General features: G+C 45.3%; 1 protein-coding gene across 7 annotated transcripts in view; it reads left to right on the top strand.

Annotated features, from left to right (window-relative positions):
* The window catches only part of TMEM266 (transmembrane protein 266), a 124,086-nt gene that overhangs the window by 40,813 nt on the left and 62,356 nt on the right, over positions 1–20,917 (top strand). For 5 of the 7 annotated variants that reach the window (XM_086363989.1, XM_086363987.1, XM_086363992.1 and 2 more), the window contains exons 2-3: positions 15,003–15,134; positions 17,965–18,153. In XM_086363989.1, coding sequence (XP_086220115.1) covers positions 15,097–15,134; positions 17,965–18,153 — 227 coding nt within the window. In that variant the 5' untranslated portion in view covers positions 15,003–15,096. Of the gene's footprint in view, positions 1–10,167; positions 10,338–15,002; positions 15,135–17,964; positions 18,154–20,917 lie in introns of all 7 variants that reach the window. The other 2 variants (XM_086363990.1, XM_086363988.1) reach the window with 1 other exon arrangement.

Here is a 20,917-nt window from a genome sequence, read left to right as displayed (position 1 = left end):
TGAAATATTTTTTCAAGTGCTTTGAGGTTTTTTCCTTTCAGTTTGCTAATATGAACCCTGGCCTTAAGGAGCTTATAGTCTATAATAGATGGTACAGGAGCCTAAACCTCTATAAGACAAAGTGCAAAAGTGGTACATGCCCTGAGTGATGTACAGTTAAAGTGTACAGAAGACAGAAAAGAGACAGTTCCCTGACACTGCGTTCAGGGGCAAGCAGTGACACTGGGTTATAGAAGGTTGGATGAGAGAGGGATTGTGGTTGGGACCTGTGGACCTGGGTGGTTGGGACTACAAGGAACTTTATATATTTCTATACTGTCTCATTTTCATTAATACTGAACTAAATACTGATCCCCCACAGACCTGTCCGTGGTCCTGCCGGGAGAGTTCCATAAGCAGAGGCAGAGGGTGGATAATTGTGTGCCTGTGTCTGAGCACTGGGAACAGTGGTGTCTGGACAAGGTGGCTGGAACACAGCACAGAAAGAGGATGAGGAATGGCTTAAAACATTGAGGTCAGGTGGTGGAGGGTTCTGAATCACAGGCCAAGGAATTGAGACCATGTTCAGTAAGCAGTAAACCATGAAATTAAAATATGCCTGCTCCTTGGAAGAAAAGCTATGACAAACCTAGACAGCATATTAAAAAGCCAAGACATCACTTTGTCGACAAAGGTCTGTTTAGTCAAAGCCAGTCAAAGCTGTGGTTTTTCCAGTCGTCATATACGGATGTGAGAGTTGGACCATAAAGAAGGCTGAGCACCAAAGAATTGATCCTTTCAAATTTCACTGGAGAAGACTCTTGAGAGTCCCTTGGACTTCAAGGAGATCAAACCAGTCAATCCTAAAGGAAATAAACTCTGAATATTCACTGGAAGAACTGATGCTGAAGTTCCAATACTTTGGCCATCTGATGCGAAGAGCCAATTCATTGGGAAAGACCCTGATGCGGGGAAAGACTGAAGATTAAAGGAGAAAACAGTAGCAAAGAATGAGATGGTAACACCACCAACTCAATGGACGTGAATTTGAGCAAACTTCGGTAAATAGTGAAGGCGAGGGAAGCCTGGCATGCTGCAGTCCATAGGGTCACAAGGTGTCGGACATGACTGAGCAACTGAAAAACACCACGTTGGTAAGTAGTGGTGACTGAGCAAACCCCAGCTTCAGCAGAAGAGTTATGTGGTGGCTGCATGTAAGATGTGTCAGAGAAGAGAAGCCTGGAGGTAAGGGTCCTTGTCAGGAGACTGCTCTGAGGAAGATTCGGGAACCCAGGCAGTTGAAAGCTGTCTAGTCTGCCTCGGGATTCCCACAGCCCTTTTCCTGTATCTCTCATGCATGCTTACCAATTTTTAACCTTAGGTACATTTTTTAGTGTAAAAGTAGATTTAGTTCATTATTAATGAAAATGAGACAGTATAGAAACATATAAAGTAAACAGTTCCTTGTAGTCCCACCACCCAGAGATAACTTCTTTTAACATTGTGGATCTGTCCTTTCAGATTGCTTTATACATACATCACACTATATGGGCTTTTTTTTTTTTCTTCCAGATATGAACATACTTTAAAGCCTACTTTTTCTAATTACCTTGTAATGAACATCTTTTCTTGTCAAGCAGTATTTCTAGATTTTTGTTGTTGTTTTGGTTGACTTTTGGTTTTGCTTTCCTAGTTTTTAAAATTGTGGTTAACATACACATAACATGAAATGTACCGTCCCTGACAGTATATTTGTATCATTGTGCAACGATTAATATTATTTAGTTGCAGAACATTTCATAATCCCAAAAGGAAACCCTGCAACCACTAAGCAGTCATTCCCCATTCCTGTCTCTCCCCAGCCCCCAGGAACCATTGATTTGCTTCCTATCTCTAGAGATTTATCTATTTGAGAAATTTCATGTAAATGGAATCATACAGTATGTGGCCTTTTGTGTCTGGCTTCTTTTATCCAACATAGTGTTTTCAAAGTTCATCATATCTGGATTATCCTTGTCTTTTTTTTTTTTTTAAACAAAAGATGCTCAGGAACAAAAAGCAGTGAAATGAAACCTCTCCTCGAGAATACCACTTCTTCCCCCACCTCCCTACCTGTTAATAACTTTGGATGCAGCCATCGGACCTTTTAGATGAATGGAGGTTGATAGGAACCATCAAGCGATGACTTTTTTCAACAACATATTCTGCTGTCTCTCTCTCTTCCCATCACTTGACATGAATGTGGCAAGATGCCTTAGCTTTTCTAGTCACTTTCAGGATTTAAAACAGTGTTAGTTACGTCCGACTCTTTGCGGCCCCATAGACTGTAACCCACCAGGCTCCTCTGTCCATGGAATTCTCCAGGCAAGAATGCTGGAGGGGGAAGCCGTTCCCTTCTCCAGGGGATCTTCCCAACCCAAGGATCAAACCCGGGTCTTCTGCACTGCAGCGGATTCTTTACTGTCTAAGCCACCAGGGAAGCCCTTCAGGATTTAGGACAGGCTTATTTTCAGGTGTTAAAATCTTCCATGTAAATGAAAACTTCTGTCCAGGCTACACAACCTGACCTATAGGCCAGCCTTTCTGCTCCTTCCCACCCCAGTTCCCTGTACTCACCCAGCCTGACCCAAGGATGCTTTTGCAAGTTCCTTAGAAATCCACCTTCTGTGTTCTGCCACTCCAGCCCGTCTGGATGCAGTAGGGGAGCTGCACGCACTATTCCACTGGATTCTTGCCTAACTTCAGAGGGCTACCTTCAGTTCCCGCTTTGGACGTATGTCCCTGGCACCCCTCTGGTCCTCTTGGGTAGAGTCCTAGCAAGGTGTCCACTGGAGTCCATAAACTAGACTGTAGTCCCTAACTATTGCCATATTTGTGATCATCTCACATCCCTCCAGAGGCCTTTCTAGAGTTGGGGAAATTCCTATATTGAGTCCACCCCCATGCAAGGTGGCAGCCTTCCTTGCAGCCAGGATACAGCTGTGTGATGTGTCTCTGCCGATTTTTAATCAGGGGGAGCTGGGACCTTGGAAGCTGGGGAGGAGAGGATGTTGGTGTGGTGTGGTGGCATCAGCAATGCTTGTACTGGAGCGGCACCAGGGTCCAGTCCGTGTTCCTAACCATAAATGTTTGATACCTGGCGCTCTAACCCACCTGGAATTCAGCATCCTTTAAAAATGTATACTCTCTTAAACTATTGAGTTTAATTTTCACTAATATCCTTGACTGATGCCATACCCCTGCTTAGCTTGGTGGTTAAGGGCAGGTTGTTCCCACCAATGTTCTCTGTCCTCGCCTGGCCATCTCCCATGTCCCAGTCAGCCTAGGCATCTGGCATGGGTTTCTCTAGCCTTCTCTCTCACAGGCCATCAGGAGTAGTAGCTACTAGACCAGCTTGACCATCTATTGCTGCTGCTGCTGCTGCTGCTAAGTCGCTTCAGTCGTGTCCGACTCTGTGCGACCCCATAGATGGCAGCCCACCAAGGCTCCCCATCCCTGGGATTCTCCAGGCAAGAACACTGGAGTGGGTTGCCATTTCCTTCTCCAATGCGTGAAAGTGAAAAGTGAAAGTGAAGTCGCTCAGTCATGTCCAACTCTTGGCGACCCCTCGGACTGCAGCCCACCAGGGTCCTCCATCCATGGGATTTTCTAGGCAAGAGTACTGGAGTGGGGTGCCATTGCCTTCTGTTAGTATATTCCAAATAGATAGTCTGACATCTCTCTTTAGAAAATGTGAGCATTTACTATCTTTATCTTTGACTTTAGGGCAGCTGCCAAATTCTGGGACCACAGGAAAAGTCCCATTCCACACTTTGTCATATACGTATTTTCTCTATATATTATGTAATTGGGATCATCATCTATTTATCATTTGGTAACCTTTTTTATTGTTACATTGTAGGCAACTTTCCATGTTATTGAAAATAGTACACCTTCATCCATTAAAAAAAAATCAGCCATATTGTTGAAAGAACTGTTTACAAACAATAAAAAGCACCCATTTTAAAAGCACACTTGGAACCATCACCACAATAAAGATTTAGAGTATTGCCAGAAGTTCCCTCATATTCCTTTGCAGTAAGTCCTTCCCAGTTTCCATTTAACTTCATCCTTTTCAATAGCTGTAGGACAATCCCATAATACAGAAGTTCCTTAATTCATTTACCTAGTCTCCTATTGATAGACATTTGCATTGCTTTCAATTTATTATTTTATTGATTTCTTATCAACACATATTTGTGGAGCACTTACTATGTGCGAGGTGTGGTGATATTATATAAATTCAAGAAACTTCTATATGTGTCTATGCATCTGTTATTCCCCTAAAACATATCTTCTAACAGTTGAATTGCGGGGTCAAAGAGTGCACATTAAAATAATTTTGATAAATATATTGTCAAATCACCCTTCAGCAAATTTCCAACAATTTTCACCTCTATCAACAATGGCTCAGACCGTAAAGAATCTGCCTGTAATGTGGGAGACCTACGTTCAATCTCAGGGTTGGGAAGATGCCCTGGAGAAGGAAATGGCAACCCACTCCAGTATTCTTGCCTGGAGAATTCCAGGGACAGAGGGGACAGAGGAGCCTGGTGGGCTACAGTCTGTGGGGTCACAAAGAGTTAGACACAACTGAGCAACTACACACACATATATATCTCAGTGATGTGCGTGAATGGCCGTTTTCTCATACACTCATCAGTACTAAGTATTATAAATCATTCCTAGTCCATTAGGAGAAAAAATGGTTTGAATTTACATGTCTTTGCTTACTGATAATGTGGATCCACTTTGCATCTGTGACTTTTATTTGGTTTCTGGAAATCACTGCCCCAGGAGCCAAACTCCCTTGACTTCACTCAGAGTGAGGTCATGACCGGATTCTCTCCACTGAACTGGAAGGACATCCTGTCCTATTAGAAGTGGGACAAAGGTCACCCTTCAATTCCTGATGGCTCCCTGCATCCCCTTGAACAGCCAGTTCGGATAAAGCCCCTCCAGGTTGGGGTTGGTCCTAGTCTCTTCCGTGTTTGGACCTGCCCCTGCAGGTACCCCTGAGTAGGTCCATGTCATTTACACTTCTAAGCTGGCAGAGAGCGTGGGTGGAAACATAGCAGGCTTAACTTAGATATAGTTCCTGGTCAACCAGATAAAAATCATTAGCAAAGTCGCTCTCTTTTTAACAAGTAAGTATATACTAAGAACTGACTCATTAGAAAAGAACCTGATGCTGGGAAAGATTGAAGGCAGGAGGAGAAGGGGATGACAGAGGATGAGATGGTTGAATAGCATCGCCGACTCGATGGCCATGAGTTTGAGCAAGCTCCGGAGTTGGTGATGGACAAGGACGCCTCGCATGCTGCAGTCCTTGGGGTCACAAAGAGTCGGACATAACTGAGCACCTCAACAGACAAAAATACCAATGTGTGAGGCTTCCCTGGTGGCTCAGATGGTAAGGAATCTGCCGGCAGTGCAGAAGACCCAGGTTTAAACCCTGGGTCAGGAAGATTCCCTGGAGAGGGGAATGGCAACCCACTCCAGTATATCAATATATAAGTTAGTGCCTAAAATATGACTGGAAACTATTAGAAGGTGACGCCAGAATTTCCTGCAATCCCCCCTCCACTGTGGTGCTCTCCCATCCTCATTCCCAGGGAATTCAGATCTCCTTGGATAGATCACAACTCATAACTCCTGGGATTGGGCAGGAACCCAGGAACTGGTTATGTGGCTGGTTTAGTTTGGAGGGTTAGGGTTTATGGCACAAGGAGGAAAACAGAATCCTCAGGGCATTAACTGTTCTGAAACAACTCATAGAAATACTGTCACAGGGTAGTTCCTAAGTCAACTAAGTCTTTCCTTGTGGTGCAAGCATATTTATTGCTATTTTTGGTTTCGCCCTTGTCCTCTATTTTCACTCCAGTGCTCCATGGGGGCAAGGGTATAATTAAGCAAGTATTTGGACTTATCTGGTCCACAGACACCTTCAACGGCTTGCAAATAATTAAGACGTTCCCTTAAAAGGGAACTTTCAAAGCAATCTTGTTTTAACTATTAAAATATAAGATATATAGTCTTTAGCCCAGTCATCTCACTTCTGGGAATCTATCCCATACAAATAAAAATACCATAATGAAATGTATGCAAGATCCTTATTGTAGTATTTTTCACAGGGCGCAAAAACTCTGAAACTGCCTGTCAGTAGGGATGTGCGTGTGTGCGAAGTCGCTTCAGTCGTGTCCAGCTCTTTGTCACCCTATGGACTATATAGGCTGCCAGGCTCCTCTGTCCATGAGATTCTCTAGCCAAGAATAATGGAGTGGGTTGTTATGCTCTCCTCCTGGGGGTCTTCCCGACCCAGGGATCGAATACATACATCTTCTGTATGTATATTAAGGGAGAGCAACAGCGAGGCAGGTGAAGTGCGCAAATGAGGGGGAAGTGGGCAAAAAAGAATACACATGCCACTAAAGACATGAATTTTATGATAAGCAATTTATATAGTTATGTATTATACATGTGTATGTGTGTGTATACATATGTATATGAATTAAGAAATTAGAAAAATATAGATCTTTATTGACAAAGGATTTCCATTCTATATTGCTAAGTGATAAAAGTAAATTACAGAGTTGGTTTTATTTTGTTAAACACAAACCCCCCCAAATTAGCTTATATCTGTGAGTACATGCTTACATAATTCTGGGCCAGGATTTCTACACCTGGGTGTTAACATAGGACCTCAGGGGAGACATGGAGGGTTACAATGGAGGCTGGAGAGAGGTTATCTTTAATATACATATATACAAAGATGTATATGAAAATATACGTCTTTGCTACATCTGGCCAGTCCCTTAAGGTGGATTGTAAATTTGATTAGAAACACAAGACTAGATGCCAAGATTGATTCTAAATTAGGTCATGTGGTTACATGTGATGTGCAGGCTCACCTTATCAGCAAGTGATTAAAAGACCAAAAGCCGTTCATTTAGAAGCCAGATATTGGCCATGAATAGTGAGAAGAAAATCAGAATAGCAGGTCAGAGGCTCCTAACTGGGCAACTCAGGACTCGGGCTTCTATTGAAGAACTGTACATAAAAAGAAACAACTATAAAAGAAAGGTGAAATAATAAAACCTTTGTATCATGGTGAAGCATTTTTGAAACATGTTTAGTATAAATTTCAGAAAATTTAAATAAAATTGTGCTTCATTTAAAAATATATACATATGTGTCTTTGTATTATTTTATGTGTTACAGTGGACATTTATCTATAATGTATCAGTGATCTGTTACCATAGTAATACCACATAACAACCATTCCCAAAACTTGGTGGGCTTAGAGAAACAAACCTTTCCTAACAGATGGCTGAAGGAAGAAGACTGTACCTGCCATGTGAGTGATATTTATAAGGAAGTTTACAGCTTTCAAAACACTCCTTTGTAATGTTTTGTTCTTCTCACCTCTCTGAATTTTAATTTCTATCTGCGCATCTGTCTTATCAGTAGCCCACGAGTTTTCTGAGTGTCTCTTTTATCGTGATAACCCCAGTCTTTGGTATACTTCTAGAGGACACCAGGTACTAATAAATGGCTAAAGAATGATTTTGAAAAAACAAAGTTTTTATGTAGGTCATGGGTCTGTGGCTCTGCAGTTTAGGCTGGGCACAGCTGTGTGACTCTTCTAGACTTGACTGAACTCATGTGTCTGGGGTGGGCAGGTGCAGGCGGCTATTGGCCGTCCTTGGCTGGGGTGATGGGCGTGCTGGCTGTCATGGAAACGTGTGAGCGAGAAGGCAAGCCCAGTCACAGGAGTGCTTTCTTGTTTGCTGAGGCGGTCATCAGGGTTTTACAGAGAAGCAGAAGCAACAGGATATATATGTGTGCATGAGTGTGTTTCTGTGTGTGTGTGTGTGAATGTGAATAAAGAGATTTATTATAAGGAACTGGCTCATGGGATTACGGAAGCTGAGAAGTCCAGACCCAGTAAAGCCAATAGGATAATTTTGAGCCTGAGTCTGAAAACAGAAGACTGATGCCCCAACTCACAGTCAGCAAGTCAGAGAGAGAGAATTCTTTCTTACTAGCTTTTTATTCTCTTCAGGCCATCTACAAATTGAATGAAGCCCACCCACACTGGCGAGGGCAGCCTCCTTTACTCAGTCTACCAATTCAGATTTTAATCTCATCCAAAAATATCCTTTTAGACACACCGAGACACACTGTTTAACCAGATAGCCCCGTGTGTGTCCAGTTGACATATAAAACTAATCATCACAGTTTCCAATCTATGTTGACGAAGCAGGTCACGTGGCCAGCCCCAGCGACAGGTGAGAGGGTAATAAGCTATGTGACTGTCCTTGTCCATCTGGGCTGCTGTTGCAGAATGCCATAGGCTGGGGGCCTTCTTACAGTTCTGGAACCTGGCAAGTCCAGGGTCAAGGTGCTGGCAGACCTGGTGTCTGGTGAAGACTCCCCTCCTGGTTTGCAGTGGGCGGTGTTCGGGTTGTATTCTCACATGGCTAAGAAGTCATCATTCTTGTGTTTCTTCTTATTAGGGTGCTAATCCCGTTTGTGAGGATTCCTTCCCCGTGACTTAATTACTTTCCAAAGGCATTACCTCCCAATACCACCAACATATGAGTTTTGAGGGACACATTCTGTCTGTAAGAACAACAAAAGGGGCATTAATATAGGGAGAGTGAGAATGGGGTCATTTTTGCATCCTACCACAGATATACAAAAAAGTACTACAAAAGTATTGAAGAAAGAGGATTTCCCCCCCATTTATCAAAGAATAGTCATTTGTCTGGTGCCATGTAGAATTCAATAGCAAAGTTAATCATATCCAAGTTCTTAAATCTTTTAGTTAACACAATGTACAGCCAAAGATTTCTTCAGAGACTTGCAAAGTCTTACTCTTAAGATTTGCTTGACTGGAACGGGGAGGGGGGATGATAGGGGTCAGCCACTGCAGCCCTCGCTCATTGTTGTCACTTCTCTAAATCACAGATACTTGAGTTCCCCAGGAGCTCCACAGAATTCTGGAGGGAAAATGATCTCAGGCAGCGGGTGAGGAATCCCTGCTATAGGACGTCTTTTTCTGCCCAGACTAGCCAGGGGCAAGGAACCACTGGATCCTTTGTTCCATTAGGGACAACTTAGGGAAGTGCTCATTAGAAAAAAGAAATTTGGGGGGGGGAGCAAGGGAAGGATTAGAATGATGGTCCTCTTGATTTTCTTCTCGGAACATGAGAGTAATTTCAGATCTAGTTTAGTGTGATCTTGTTTTGTGTGTCCCCTGCTTCATGATACTGGTAGTAGTTGAGTGGGTGCATTATTTGGTAAGTGGAGAAGAGCAAAAGGTAGAAAGTAAGAGGGGTCCACAGAAGACTGGGCCACATCTAGAAAAGAGAGCCACTGTGGGCTCCCTGCCCGCTTGTTTAACTGCTAAGGACTGCACGGTGGAGTGGACATCAGAGTGAGAGAATGCTCGCAGACATGATTGATTTTCTTCATTTTCACTCCTTGTTAACAGAGCAAGGTACAAATGGGTCAAGGTAACAACAAGGTTGACCTTGTGTTGCTGTACGCAAACCTTTGTCTTTTAGAGCAAGAAACAGCCTCCTTCTGGGGGTGTGGAACATCATATCTGTGAAAGGTGCCTGTGCTCAGCGGCTTCTCCCTAGGAGTAGATTTTGCAGCATGCTTGAGGATGTCAAAACTGAACCCCACACATATGCTTTCTAAATAAAAGAGCCCCGAGGTTTGGTAAGAGCACATCTTTTATCTCTCCTGCCAACATGTTACCAACACTTTGGAGACCCAGGAAACTTCCTTCAGCAGAGCCTCAGAACCATCTCAGAAGTGTCCAGACCTGGTCTGGCAGACAAGTGGTTATACACCAGACAGCTCTTTCGTGCTTCTTGCTTGCTAAGAGAACTGAGGTTTGTTTATGGTAACAATATGCCCAGCTCCTAAAGGATGAATCACGACTGGTCTAGGATCTCATATCACCCCTTACTCCCTTGGCCAGCTGTGTATTGTCCTTGGTTCTTTTGCAGCCATATGACCTAGCTATGCCCAAGAGACATTAGATGTTGACTAGAGGCCTTGGAAAGATAATACCAGCTAAATAAAAGACCAAACTTCATGAGGAGAAAGCCTTTGATTGTTTCTTTTTGGTAGGAGCTAGTGTGAGGATGTGCAAGCTGGAGCTGCAGCAGCCATTCTGCTACCACAAGGCAACAAATATGAATAATGCATCACAAGAGGAATGAGGGAATGCCAAGATACAAAGGGCTTGAGTCCTTGGTGATATCTTTGAGCCTCTGCCTCCAGGCCTCTTGCTATGTAAGGTAATTAAAAGGCTTTACTGCCTAAGTCACTGTTAGTCAGATATTTTGTTACTTGCAAATAAAATTATTCCTAACTAATGTAGCGTGTCATCTTCAGCCTGGCCAGGATAGGTTTTGCTGACTATTTCACCATACTAGCTTTGTGTGCAAAATACACAGGGATAAAAATCCCTTCTATAAATTACCTCAAGCAGTCTTTCTGGTACAGAAGATCAGAGTGTGATCTGTGGATCAGCAAATCATTATTCTCTGGAGTTTTTTCAAAATATAAATTCTCAAGTTCCCACCCCAGACATACTAAATTAGAAACTTTGTGGGTAGGGCTATCAATTTGTATTTACATAAACCTTCATGGTAATTCTGGTGCAATGGAAAGTTTAAGAAGCACTGATACTGAGGGTCAAGTGGAGTGGCCTCATGTCAGAAACAGCTGGGGAACTTGAAGAAGATTCTCAAACTCCACCTGCACAGTTCTGATTCAGCATTTCTGCAGTGTAGCCTGTGAATTTATATGTCCCAAAAGGCCCCCAGGTGATTTGCAGTAAAAGCAGCTTTGGCAACCAATGGAACGCAGATGAAAGCAGATCATGTATGCCACGGGGCTGTCACTAGAGTAAGAGATGAGGAGTAGACTTAGTCGCCCCTGGGGACAGGTGAGCCAAATTACGGATTTTCTCACCTGCTAGGTAAGGGAACTGATTACTTGTTTTTAGAAGCCTTTTTCAGCTCTAAGATTCCTGGGATGCCAACTTGAACTTGGCAGGTTTGGCTGGAACAAGCCAATATGGTTTTGGTAAACTACATAGACAGACTCATGAGCAACAAGTGGAATGGACTGGAATTTCCTAAAGTTTAAAAAACAGCCTTCCTCCCCACTGCTGCCAGACCAAATAAATCCAAAACAGGTTTCCTCTTCTGCTTTCCCAGGTTATGAGACAGCAGGTTTGCACTGCAGATGTTCATTTATAGAGTGCTAGACTACACCTGCTTCGTGCTAGGCTTGTGCTTTGGGTGTTATTTCATTTGGAAAATATTATTTTTAAAAAGCATCATCTTAAGGGATCTTGAACTGTGTCACTTGTTAAGGTTCTAAATCGCTGAAGCAGCCTACTCACTGTCCATCCAAATAGGATTTTAACCCTCTATCCTGCCTCATCTTTGCCTGTCCTGGAGATGCCAATCATTTCTTCCCATCCCCACATCTCCTTCCAGGAACCTGCAGTCCCCGTTTCCAAGGAGCTTGCTCCCCTCTCAACCCCTCTTGAGTGAATGTTTAAATCCGTAACACTGTGAAAAATAAACAACCACCACAAAACACCTCACTGATCGACTTTGGAAGATTATTTTGAAAACTAATAAATAAAGGAGGGAAAGTTAAGCATGTATCCTTCCTTTTCTATATGAACTGTACCTTAAGCTAATCTAATAGTTGATGAGGGGGAGTGTGTCTTCATAGTAGCTGAGAAATGAAGACAGAAAGATGAAATCATATGATCTTTTTGCAAGCCCTAATGAATTAATGGGATCTAGGAACCCATCAATGGCTGTTATGTCACAAAAGAAAAAAAAAAGACATTCTGTGTCTCTGAATGGAAGTCATGATACTGCTTATGAAAGTGAAAAAGAAAAAAAACTGAAGGTGGATCTTATTAAAGCTTATAGACTAATATTTATAGGAAATACAACTGTACTGGAAGGTCCATGGAAGCAAAGATCTTCCTAGTATATTCTCCAGAGAGTTAATATCTTGAATAGCATGTAAAGGGCTCATCTGCAAATACAGCTTATTAAAACACCATTCCAGAAGGTAGGGTTGCTCACCTGGACTCCTGTTTGTGGACACCTCCGTCCTGACTTCATTGTCAGTGGAGGATGGACAGTCCACATGACCAGTTCTACCACTGGGAGGAGTTGGTTTGCTTGAGGCTTTGTAGAAAGAACTGAAAAGATTGAGCCTGACTAAATCTGTGCTATGGGATGGAGAACTTGATATATTTACTGTGCAATTAATACTACAGATGCTACAGGAGAGTTCTCATTTTTAAGTTCAGGCCCTCCTTATGAAGGTATAAAGTAAGGTGAAACCCCCAGGAAGGGGTGGCTGCAAAACATCTGTCCAGATTCTCCTTGCTGTTGTCTCTGACTCTTGCTCCCATGCTTTGTTTTGCCCCCAAAAACACCTGGTGTGAAAACAGTGGTCGCTGTATTAAAGCTCTAATGGCTTTATTTATTTATCCTTTTCTTTGGCTGCAGTGGGTCTTTGTCTCGGCATATGAACTCTTCGTTGTGGCACACAGGATCTAGTTCTCTGGCCAGAGATTGAACCTGGGGCCCCTGCATTGAGACTGCAGAGTCTTAACTACCAGACCACCAGGGAAATCCCAAAGCTCTTCTGATTTTATGAAGCTCTCCATCTCTCTTATTTCCAGTTGCTCAAAGTTCAGATTTCCCAAGATTTCCTCAGTTTCCTTTACCTTGAGCTCTGACTTTTCCTAGTTACACAGAACGTGAAAGCACTTCCCCGCTTTGCAAATTTACCATCAATCCTCATATTTTTCACTCCAGGAGCACCTTTTCCTGTGGCACCATGTGACAATTCTGTCCCTTTGTTCCTTGAGAGCTGAGTTTCAGGATTGCATGGCTAAGTCATTCAGTCAGGTCCGACTCTTTGCGACCCCATGGAGTGTAGCCTGCCAGGCCCCTCTGTCTGTGGCATTCTCCAGGCAAGAATTCTGGAGTGGGTTGCCGTGCCCTCCTCCAGGGGATAGTCCTGAACCAGGGATCGAACCGCATCTCTCTCTCACATCTCCTGCATTGGCAAGTGCGTTCTTTATCACTTGCGCCACCTGGGAAGAGCTTCAGGATTGGGAAAGGATATTCATCCTGGATTGATGTCTTGTAGGAAAACCAGTTTGCAATTGGAATGTAACTTATGAAAGGATCAGCCCTTTGAGTAACTTCCAAGTAGTGCAAAACTGCCCCAAACCTGGGTCTGTCTCCTTGACTGTGTACATTCTGTTACTCTTTCCCAGAAGACTTCAAGGTGGTACTATAGTACCTGTTTGTAGAAAAGTATATTCTATTTACCTAATCCAGATTTTAAGAGGCAATCTTACACTCAGACATCCAAATGCTTTGGAATGTGCTCAGATTCAACAGACTGTGCAGTTTAAATTTATAAAACAATAGCTCTGTTGATAAAAGCCAACAGTAGATGCCAGGCACTATTCCAAGGGTTTTACATGCATTAACTCATTTAGTTAGTTCTATTATTATTCCCATATTTTATGGGTGGAAAAAATGAGCACAAAGTTTATTATTAGAGACATAGCACAACGTATGGGAGAACACACAGATAAAGTTTATTTATTTGAGGCAGAAATATACATCAGGAGAGGAGTATGGGTATCTTGAACGAGGGCTGCAGTAAGAGGTGGTTTAAGTCCCATAGCAAGCAGGGGTCCCCAACTGATAGAAATGGGGCTGCGTGGCAGGAGGTGAGTGGCAGGTGAGCAAATGGGGAGCTTCTTCTGTGTTGACAGTCACTCCCCATTGCTCACATTACCACCTGAGCTCTGCGTGTCAGGTCAGCTGTAGCGTTAGATTCTCACAGGAGCACAAACCCTAGTGTGAACTGTGCACGCGAGGGATCTAGGTCATGTGCTCCTTAGGAGAATCATCCCCAAACCATGTCCCTCACAACCCCGTGGAAAAACCATCCTCCATGAAACCGGTCCCTGGCGCCAGGAAGGTTGGGGACCGCTGTTACAAAGGACCGTCCTTCGGGTCTTTGTTTATATTTGGCCACTTATCTTCTCTTTTCACACCTGACTGGTCCTAGGACCCTCTCCAACATGTGTGCACAACTTTTTGCTAAGATGGATCCCACTGCAGAGGCCTATGGGCTGTTCACACTTATTATGGGGTGGTGTCCCCTCCCCTTTTGTCCCCCAAGGAGCCTCCCTGCACATGTGCAGACAGGGGAGTTTTCCTTGACCTCAGGAGTAGCCTTCTTATCTCTTTACTTCAGCAGAGCTCAGCTTCCACCACTAGCTTTGTCGTTGGAGTGTCTGGGTGAGAACAAAGCTTCAGTTTTACTCTGCTTGACAAATACCAGCTGACCAGCCCAGGGGCCCATCTATCTCATACCTCATGACCACAGGCAGCCTGGCTTCAAGATGTGTGACCTCTCTCCTGGAGAGACCCAGTTGGGAAGAAGAGAGGGAGGCCTAGAAGAGTAGAGAAACAGCCTACCAGAGGAGAGGGAAATCTTGGGAGAAAGAAATATGTGGGAAAGCTCTTGAGATTATTTTAGACAAACCTAATTTTTGAGATTCCTAAAGCTGAAGTATATAGAGTTACCCTGGTTTTTACTTGGCTATTTAGTAGAAAGAGCTGTGGTCCAACCTGGCTCTCTGCCATCTCTGTGTGATGCAGAAAAGTCACTTTGTCACTCTGGGCCCATTTCTTCATCTCTAAAAAAGAGAGAAATCCTGTCTGTTAGTATCTGCCGTAAGTAATGATCGGAATCTGTTCACTGTTACTTTGAAGGGAAGTCTATCTCAGAGAAAGTTCTAAGGGCTTCCATCTTTAGATGAGCTTAGGAGGACTCTGGTTTGGCTTCTGAGTGTAACAAATTCCTACTATTCAATTATTTGTTTGCAGGGTACCACATTCATATGTTTTGTAGAACTCATGCTTGGAAATGCTGACGTCAGGCTTCAAGACAGCTGAGCCCCACTAGACACCAGGAACACCCATGGCCCTGGTTGCATCTTTCAACATGACCAATCCACAGTAAGTAGCATTGGGATCTGCTCTCTGCGGATGCTGAGTTGGTATGTTGGGATCAGGGAACAGCCCCGTAGAGATGGAGGGGGTTCCAGGTGGTTTTGTCCTTGAGCCTGACATTAAAATAACTTGTTAAAATCTACTTTTTCTCTGAGTTGCCTCACTCATGTCATCTCATTTTCTTAATTCAAAAAGGCAGAGGAATTCTGCAATCCAAAACAGGTTGTAGGGACCTGCCTGGTGGTCCAGTGTTTAAGACTCTGTGGTTCCATTGCAGAGGACATGGGTTCAATCCCTCGTCAGGGAACTAAGATCCCACATGCCACACAGTGCAATCAAAAGACAAAACAAAACTGGGATTGTAATCCCATTGCTAGTCCAGTGGAATTACTAATATCCCATTGGCCAAAACAAGTCTCTTGATTGAACACAGCATTGGAGGTGGGAAATATACTCTTCCTTTTGATGGGAAGCTGCAGAGTCACATGGCAAAGTGAGGGGTGAAGAAAGGAACCACTGATACATGTTGTCCACCATACTGTTCTTCTTACCTAAGACCAGGGACCAGTCCCAACACCCAGACCTTTACTCCCCCTAAAGGAGGCCTTGTCTCCTTCTGCTGAGAGATGACCACGTGAGGAGAGATGGTGCCGGGCCATGGTGCTATGACCATAAGCAGGAGGGGGAAAGAGAGCCAGAAGCAGCTTATCCCACGGTTCTCAGAGCCACATCCTGTTGGTCTCAGAAACTCACCCCCGCCCTGCACGAACGTCCCACGGATCAGAAAGCCCCGGTTCAGCAAGCCATAGTTCCAAAAGAAAAGAACAAATTCAGCCCAGTGTCATTTACTTTTGGGGGAACATCTGGAGGAGCCAGGATTCCCCCATGAACAACCACACTTCTGTTCCAACTGTTGAGAAACTCAGCAGCTTCACATCCCGTGACTGTTCTGTCTGAAGATCTTGAGTCGTTTTGTAGATGTCACACCATGATGAGTACTATTATCCATGCCTTGACAGGGGGCAAAGAGCTAAGGTTATTTAAACCTTAGTCCCACAAAAGAGAATTGGGGCACTGGAAATTCCTGGGTGAATTCAGGCAGCTTAGGCCACCAACCTGTGGTGCTCAAGAAAGATCCCTCTTTTCCCTCAATTCTCTGGATGATTCAAGCAAAAGAGAAGTAGGCAGATGCAGCTCTAGACTTTCTGGATCACTGCCACTGTGTATTATTGGGTAGCTTTCAGTAACCAATAATCTTGGCAGTTGGCAAAGCTTAGCATTTAGAACCGTCCAGCCCAGTGTGGGGACTTCTCAATCCAGAGCTCCTCCTGCCTTTTCTTCTTCCTCGTACCCATGTCAAGGTCATAGAGAAGGGATGGCACCTCTCTTTCACCTCGTCGTGCCTCTGCTGGGGAACCTGAAGCCCCAGAATGTGGAGGCCCACAGAAGTTAGCACTGGAATCTGCACTCGAGCCCAAGGACAGTTTAACACAAACTGGGCTGTCACCGCAGCCTTGCCACTGGCCTCTCAGTGATCCCTTGGATAGTTCATTCTTACTCCTCCTCCCTGTTTGGCCAGAGGCATAAGACCCAGCCCCTCGGATTCTATGGGATGAGCTAGGCTCAAGGATTTGTTGGAGAGACCAAAGACGGCACCCAGGAGGTGAAAGCAAAATGATCCAGCTTACCATCTCTTCACAGGGTAGCTGTTGGGATTGGGAGGAAGAGTTCTTAGTTACCCAATACACCACAGGATGTGTAATGTCCCCTTTCCTATTAATGTCGTTAGTGACCTCCTGTGGTCACTGGAGGTCACAGCCACAGATTCCTCCACCAATTGCTAAATACCCTGCTGGGTTGCAGATTCCTGCACCAATTGCTAAATACCCTGCTGGGTTGCTTGATAATCTGTCACAGGAGGTGGCCCTGCCCCTGGTTGAGATGCTCTGTAATGATAATGGAGTTGTGGGTTATTTGCAGGGCCCTTGGTGAGTCTGACAGTAACCTAGGATGAGACGCACAACCTCTCTCGGACATTTGATCTGGTGACCCCCGTTTCCTACTCTCAACCTTAAAAAGGCAACTGTAACAGGACCTCATTGGAAAAGACCCTGATGCTGGGAAAGATTGAGGGCAGGAGGAGAAGGGGACGACAGAGGATGAGATGGTTGGATGGTATCACCAACTCAATGGACATGGGTTTGGGTGGACTCCGGGAGTTGGTGATGGACAGGGAGGCCTGGTGTGCTGCGGTTCATGGGGTCGCAAAGAGTTGGACATGATTGAGCAACTGAATTGAACTGAACAGGACCAGTTTGAGTAGGAATGGAATGGCACCCAGGACAGCAGGCCCCTCCTGTCCTCATGGCCTGAAGGCTCACTCGGCCCCTCCAGATCGGCCCCCCAAGCACCAATGGTACATCCAGTTGTGAGCAAACACCTCACTTCTCTATTGTGTCCAGATGGTAGGACCATTACAAAGAAACCTGGGAGACAACTTACAAGAATATATTACTCCAACATAAAATCCGGTGACTGAGAAGCCTAAAAGTCTTAAGTCCTGGCTTTGCTGGTTAGTAGAGTTTCTACCTGGGTCTATACCTGCCCCCAAAGCTCATGTTTTCAGATGTGAGCACGCTTCTGCTTTTTCCCAGCTGGTGAGGGAGATGGCACGGGTGGTGGGATGGCCAGTGGGGAGGAACGGAACCTCACCCTCCGTTGCCCTCCTCCAGCACAGCAGTGATCCCATGCCTACTCCCTCGTCTCCTTGGGGAACGGAAACGTCGTTTTGTTCTTGGGGGATGACTCTGTCCTGTTGCCGTCCGCCCCCACTCAGGCCTGCCACAGAAAGAGGACTTTCCGAAGTTGAGATCATCTCCCAACAAGTAGACGAAGAAACCAAGAGCATTGCTCCCGTGCAGCTGGTGAACTTTGCCTATCGCGACTTGCCGCTGGCTGCTGTTGACCTCTCCACAGCGGGCTCACAGCTCCTGTCAAATCTAGACGAAGATTACCAAAGAGAAGGGTAGGTGTGGGACTGCTGAGTAGCTAAGAAGTCTGTCACATAAACTCCCCGGGTTTCCATGGGTACCTCCAGGGAGGCAGCTGGAGATGAGAGATGCTAGATAGTCAAGAGACCAGAAGTTCACATCAGGCCACATGGGCCCTTCTCCTCAGATGTGGTTTCCCCCGAAAAAGGCCATGGGCACAGCAAACATCAGTTGCTGGTGGACAACTCGTAAGTGAATATTTGCTTGGAACTCGGGGCATTACACTATTTAAAGGCTGTTAAACACCCTAAGGGCCCATACAACTCCCAATCTAAGAATTGGAAACCCACAGGATAAGTGAGTCACCCAGGGGGTCAGAGCCCATAAGGAATGGATTTAGACTGAACTTTCCTTATATCGGGCTTCCCACGTGGCTCAGTGGTAAAGAATCAGCCTGCCAAGCAGGAAACACAGGTTCAATCCCTGGGTTGGAAAGATGCCCCGGAGAAGGAAATGGCAACCCACTCTGGTATTCTTGTTTGGGAAATCCCATGGACAGAGGAGCCTGGCGGGCTACAGTTCATAGGATCACAAGAGTTGGACACAACTTAGCAGCTAAACAGTCCTCTCACCAGGGACGGGATCAGGAAGAAAGCATTCTCTGGGCAGGAACCTGCGAAGGGCAGAAGGGAATTTAGCAGCATTCAGCCAGGAGCTTTGCAGCCCTTAGCCACTTCTTTTCTGGTGGCCTCTGATACAGGGAGTGGCCCCTGCCTACTTTTAATTAGGCTGGTCAATCAGATTGGACACCTGTGTTCAATCTGGGCAGGGGAGACACAGCAGTGACACCCTCAGTTTACATGGGGGAAGCTAAAGGCCAGGAACAGGTCCTGGGGTCACAGTGGGGTCCAACTTTCCCCTGCACCACCCTGTGGCTCTTAGATACAGACTTTTAAAAGGTGGCCCTGAGCTCGGGAGCCAGTTGTGGGCTATTCTCCTTCCCTGGGTGCCGCCGGTAAATATTTTGGAACACGCCGACTGCTTTGAATATAAAAACGAAGTAAGGGTTGCCAGGTTATTTTAGAAGCAAATGAGAAGCCTTAGCTACAGTTAAATTTGCAGAGCTTGGATTCCCTGCGCGTATTTACGAAGGGGCTCCCGGCCTTCGCGAGGTAAATTGCCTAATAATTGTGAAACCATACACCTTGTGCAAAAACTTCACCCCAGTGGCTTTCTCTGAAAATATAATTTTCTCCAAGGACTGTGCTTAGAGTCAGCAGGACACTGAAAACGGATAGGCAAACGGGTTGGAAATAATTCGGGGATGCCTCGCGGACGGCGGCACCATCCTCCCGGGCACTGGCTGCACGCTCTGACCACAGGGTCTTCTCCGAGTCTCCAGGTCCTCGCCTCCGCCAGTGACATTGGCGGGCGAGCCTTCCCTGAGCACCCGGTTTCCGAGTCACTGCCCCCTGGCGGTCAAAATTGATATACAACCTGGTATCCTTCCTCCGCTGTTCTCATGGACTAATTTCCCACCTCACCTGCGCCAGCGTTAGGTTCTTTTCAAGTTTCTGAAGGCAAGAAGAGGGAAGGATTCTCGAGGGTTCTGGTTCTGGACCACGTCCACAGTCTGCAGCCTGTGGGCACATGCACTGCAGTGGTCCAGGCCATGGGGCACCATTCCTTAGCTTGAATTGGAGAAGGCAGTGTCCCCGCTTTGTCATTCCATTTACTTCTGAATCAGGCTCCTGCAAGGTTTCTTCTGAGCAGGGAGAATACAAATAGGATGCCTGCAAGTCAAAGAGGCTCTCGATTTGATTTGACTCTCCAGGTGCGCCCTGGAACTCGGCTTCTGTTGAGTAAATAGGAAGCAGCCTGGCAGAAGGGATTTGCTTCGCGGCTGGAGTTCTCCTCGGGGGGTTTCGTTGGCAGCCAGAGGGCTTCCTGGAGGAAGGAAGAGCAGGTACAGGACACCAGCCAGGGCACGGGGAAGCAAAACCAAAGCACACTGTGAGGGGGGCAGAAACCTCTCCTCACAAGCTTCTTCTTGGCTCTTGCTGCATTTCCTGGGGTTTTCCCAAATTTTCCAACCTGGCCTTTTCTGAAACGATGCAAAACAACATGATTTCTAGGTCTTTGAAAAGCTGTTCTGTAAGTCTTGTCAAATACACCTCTTCCTAGTAAGTGAACTGATATATATATATATATATATAGGAATGAATCTTTTCAGTAGGAAGTGATGGGACCTCAGAGTCCCCAGCAAGGGGGTGCCCAGTGACCCAGCCACCTTGCCATTCACTTCTTTTGAGCTCAGTGGTATTTCAGTGCTTTTAAGTTCCCCAGAATCTGAGAATGTTAGAGCTGGGGGTAGGGGGAATCTTAGGACATATGTATTCTAAATATTGTAACAGGATGCCAGAGTCCAGGGAGTGGAAGGAACTTGTCCAAGGTCACACAGTGACTGATACAAGGCAAGATAGAACCTTGGCTCCTGATCCAGGCTGGCACTACAGGCTTCTGTTTGTCACCTGTCCCTTTACAAAATCACATTGTAACTGTTGTTAGCGTACATTGCACACGTGATACCACTGCTCGGCTATACTGTCAAAAGTGTACAGTCACTGAAATGTGGGTAAATCCCTAGGCAAAGATGGAAAAGATTCATCTCTGTCAGGCCCCTTGACTTTCCAAACAGACCTTTGTCCTTCTCACGTATCTGCCTCATGGAGCTTAAACTGCAGAGCCCTGTTTGTCTTAAACTGCAGCTCTCTCTGTCCACCCTCTTTGCTTCTATAC

The sequence above is a fragment of the Bos grunniens genome, chromosome 21 (genome assembly GCF_055505025.1).
Source record: "Bos grunniens cultivar Pamir isolate PY7600 chromosome 21, Bosgru_T2T1.0, whole genome shotgun sequence".
Lineage (NCBI taxonomy): Eukaryota > Metazoa > Chordata > Mammalia > Artiodactyla > Bovidae > Bos > Bos grunniens.
The sequence above is the reverse complement of the archived record's forward strand: the minus strand, read 5'-3'. Positions and strand labels throughout refer to the sequence as shown.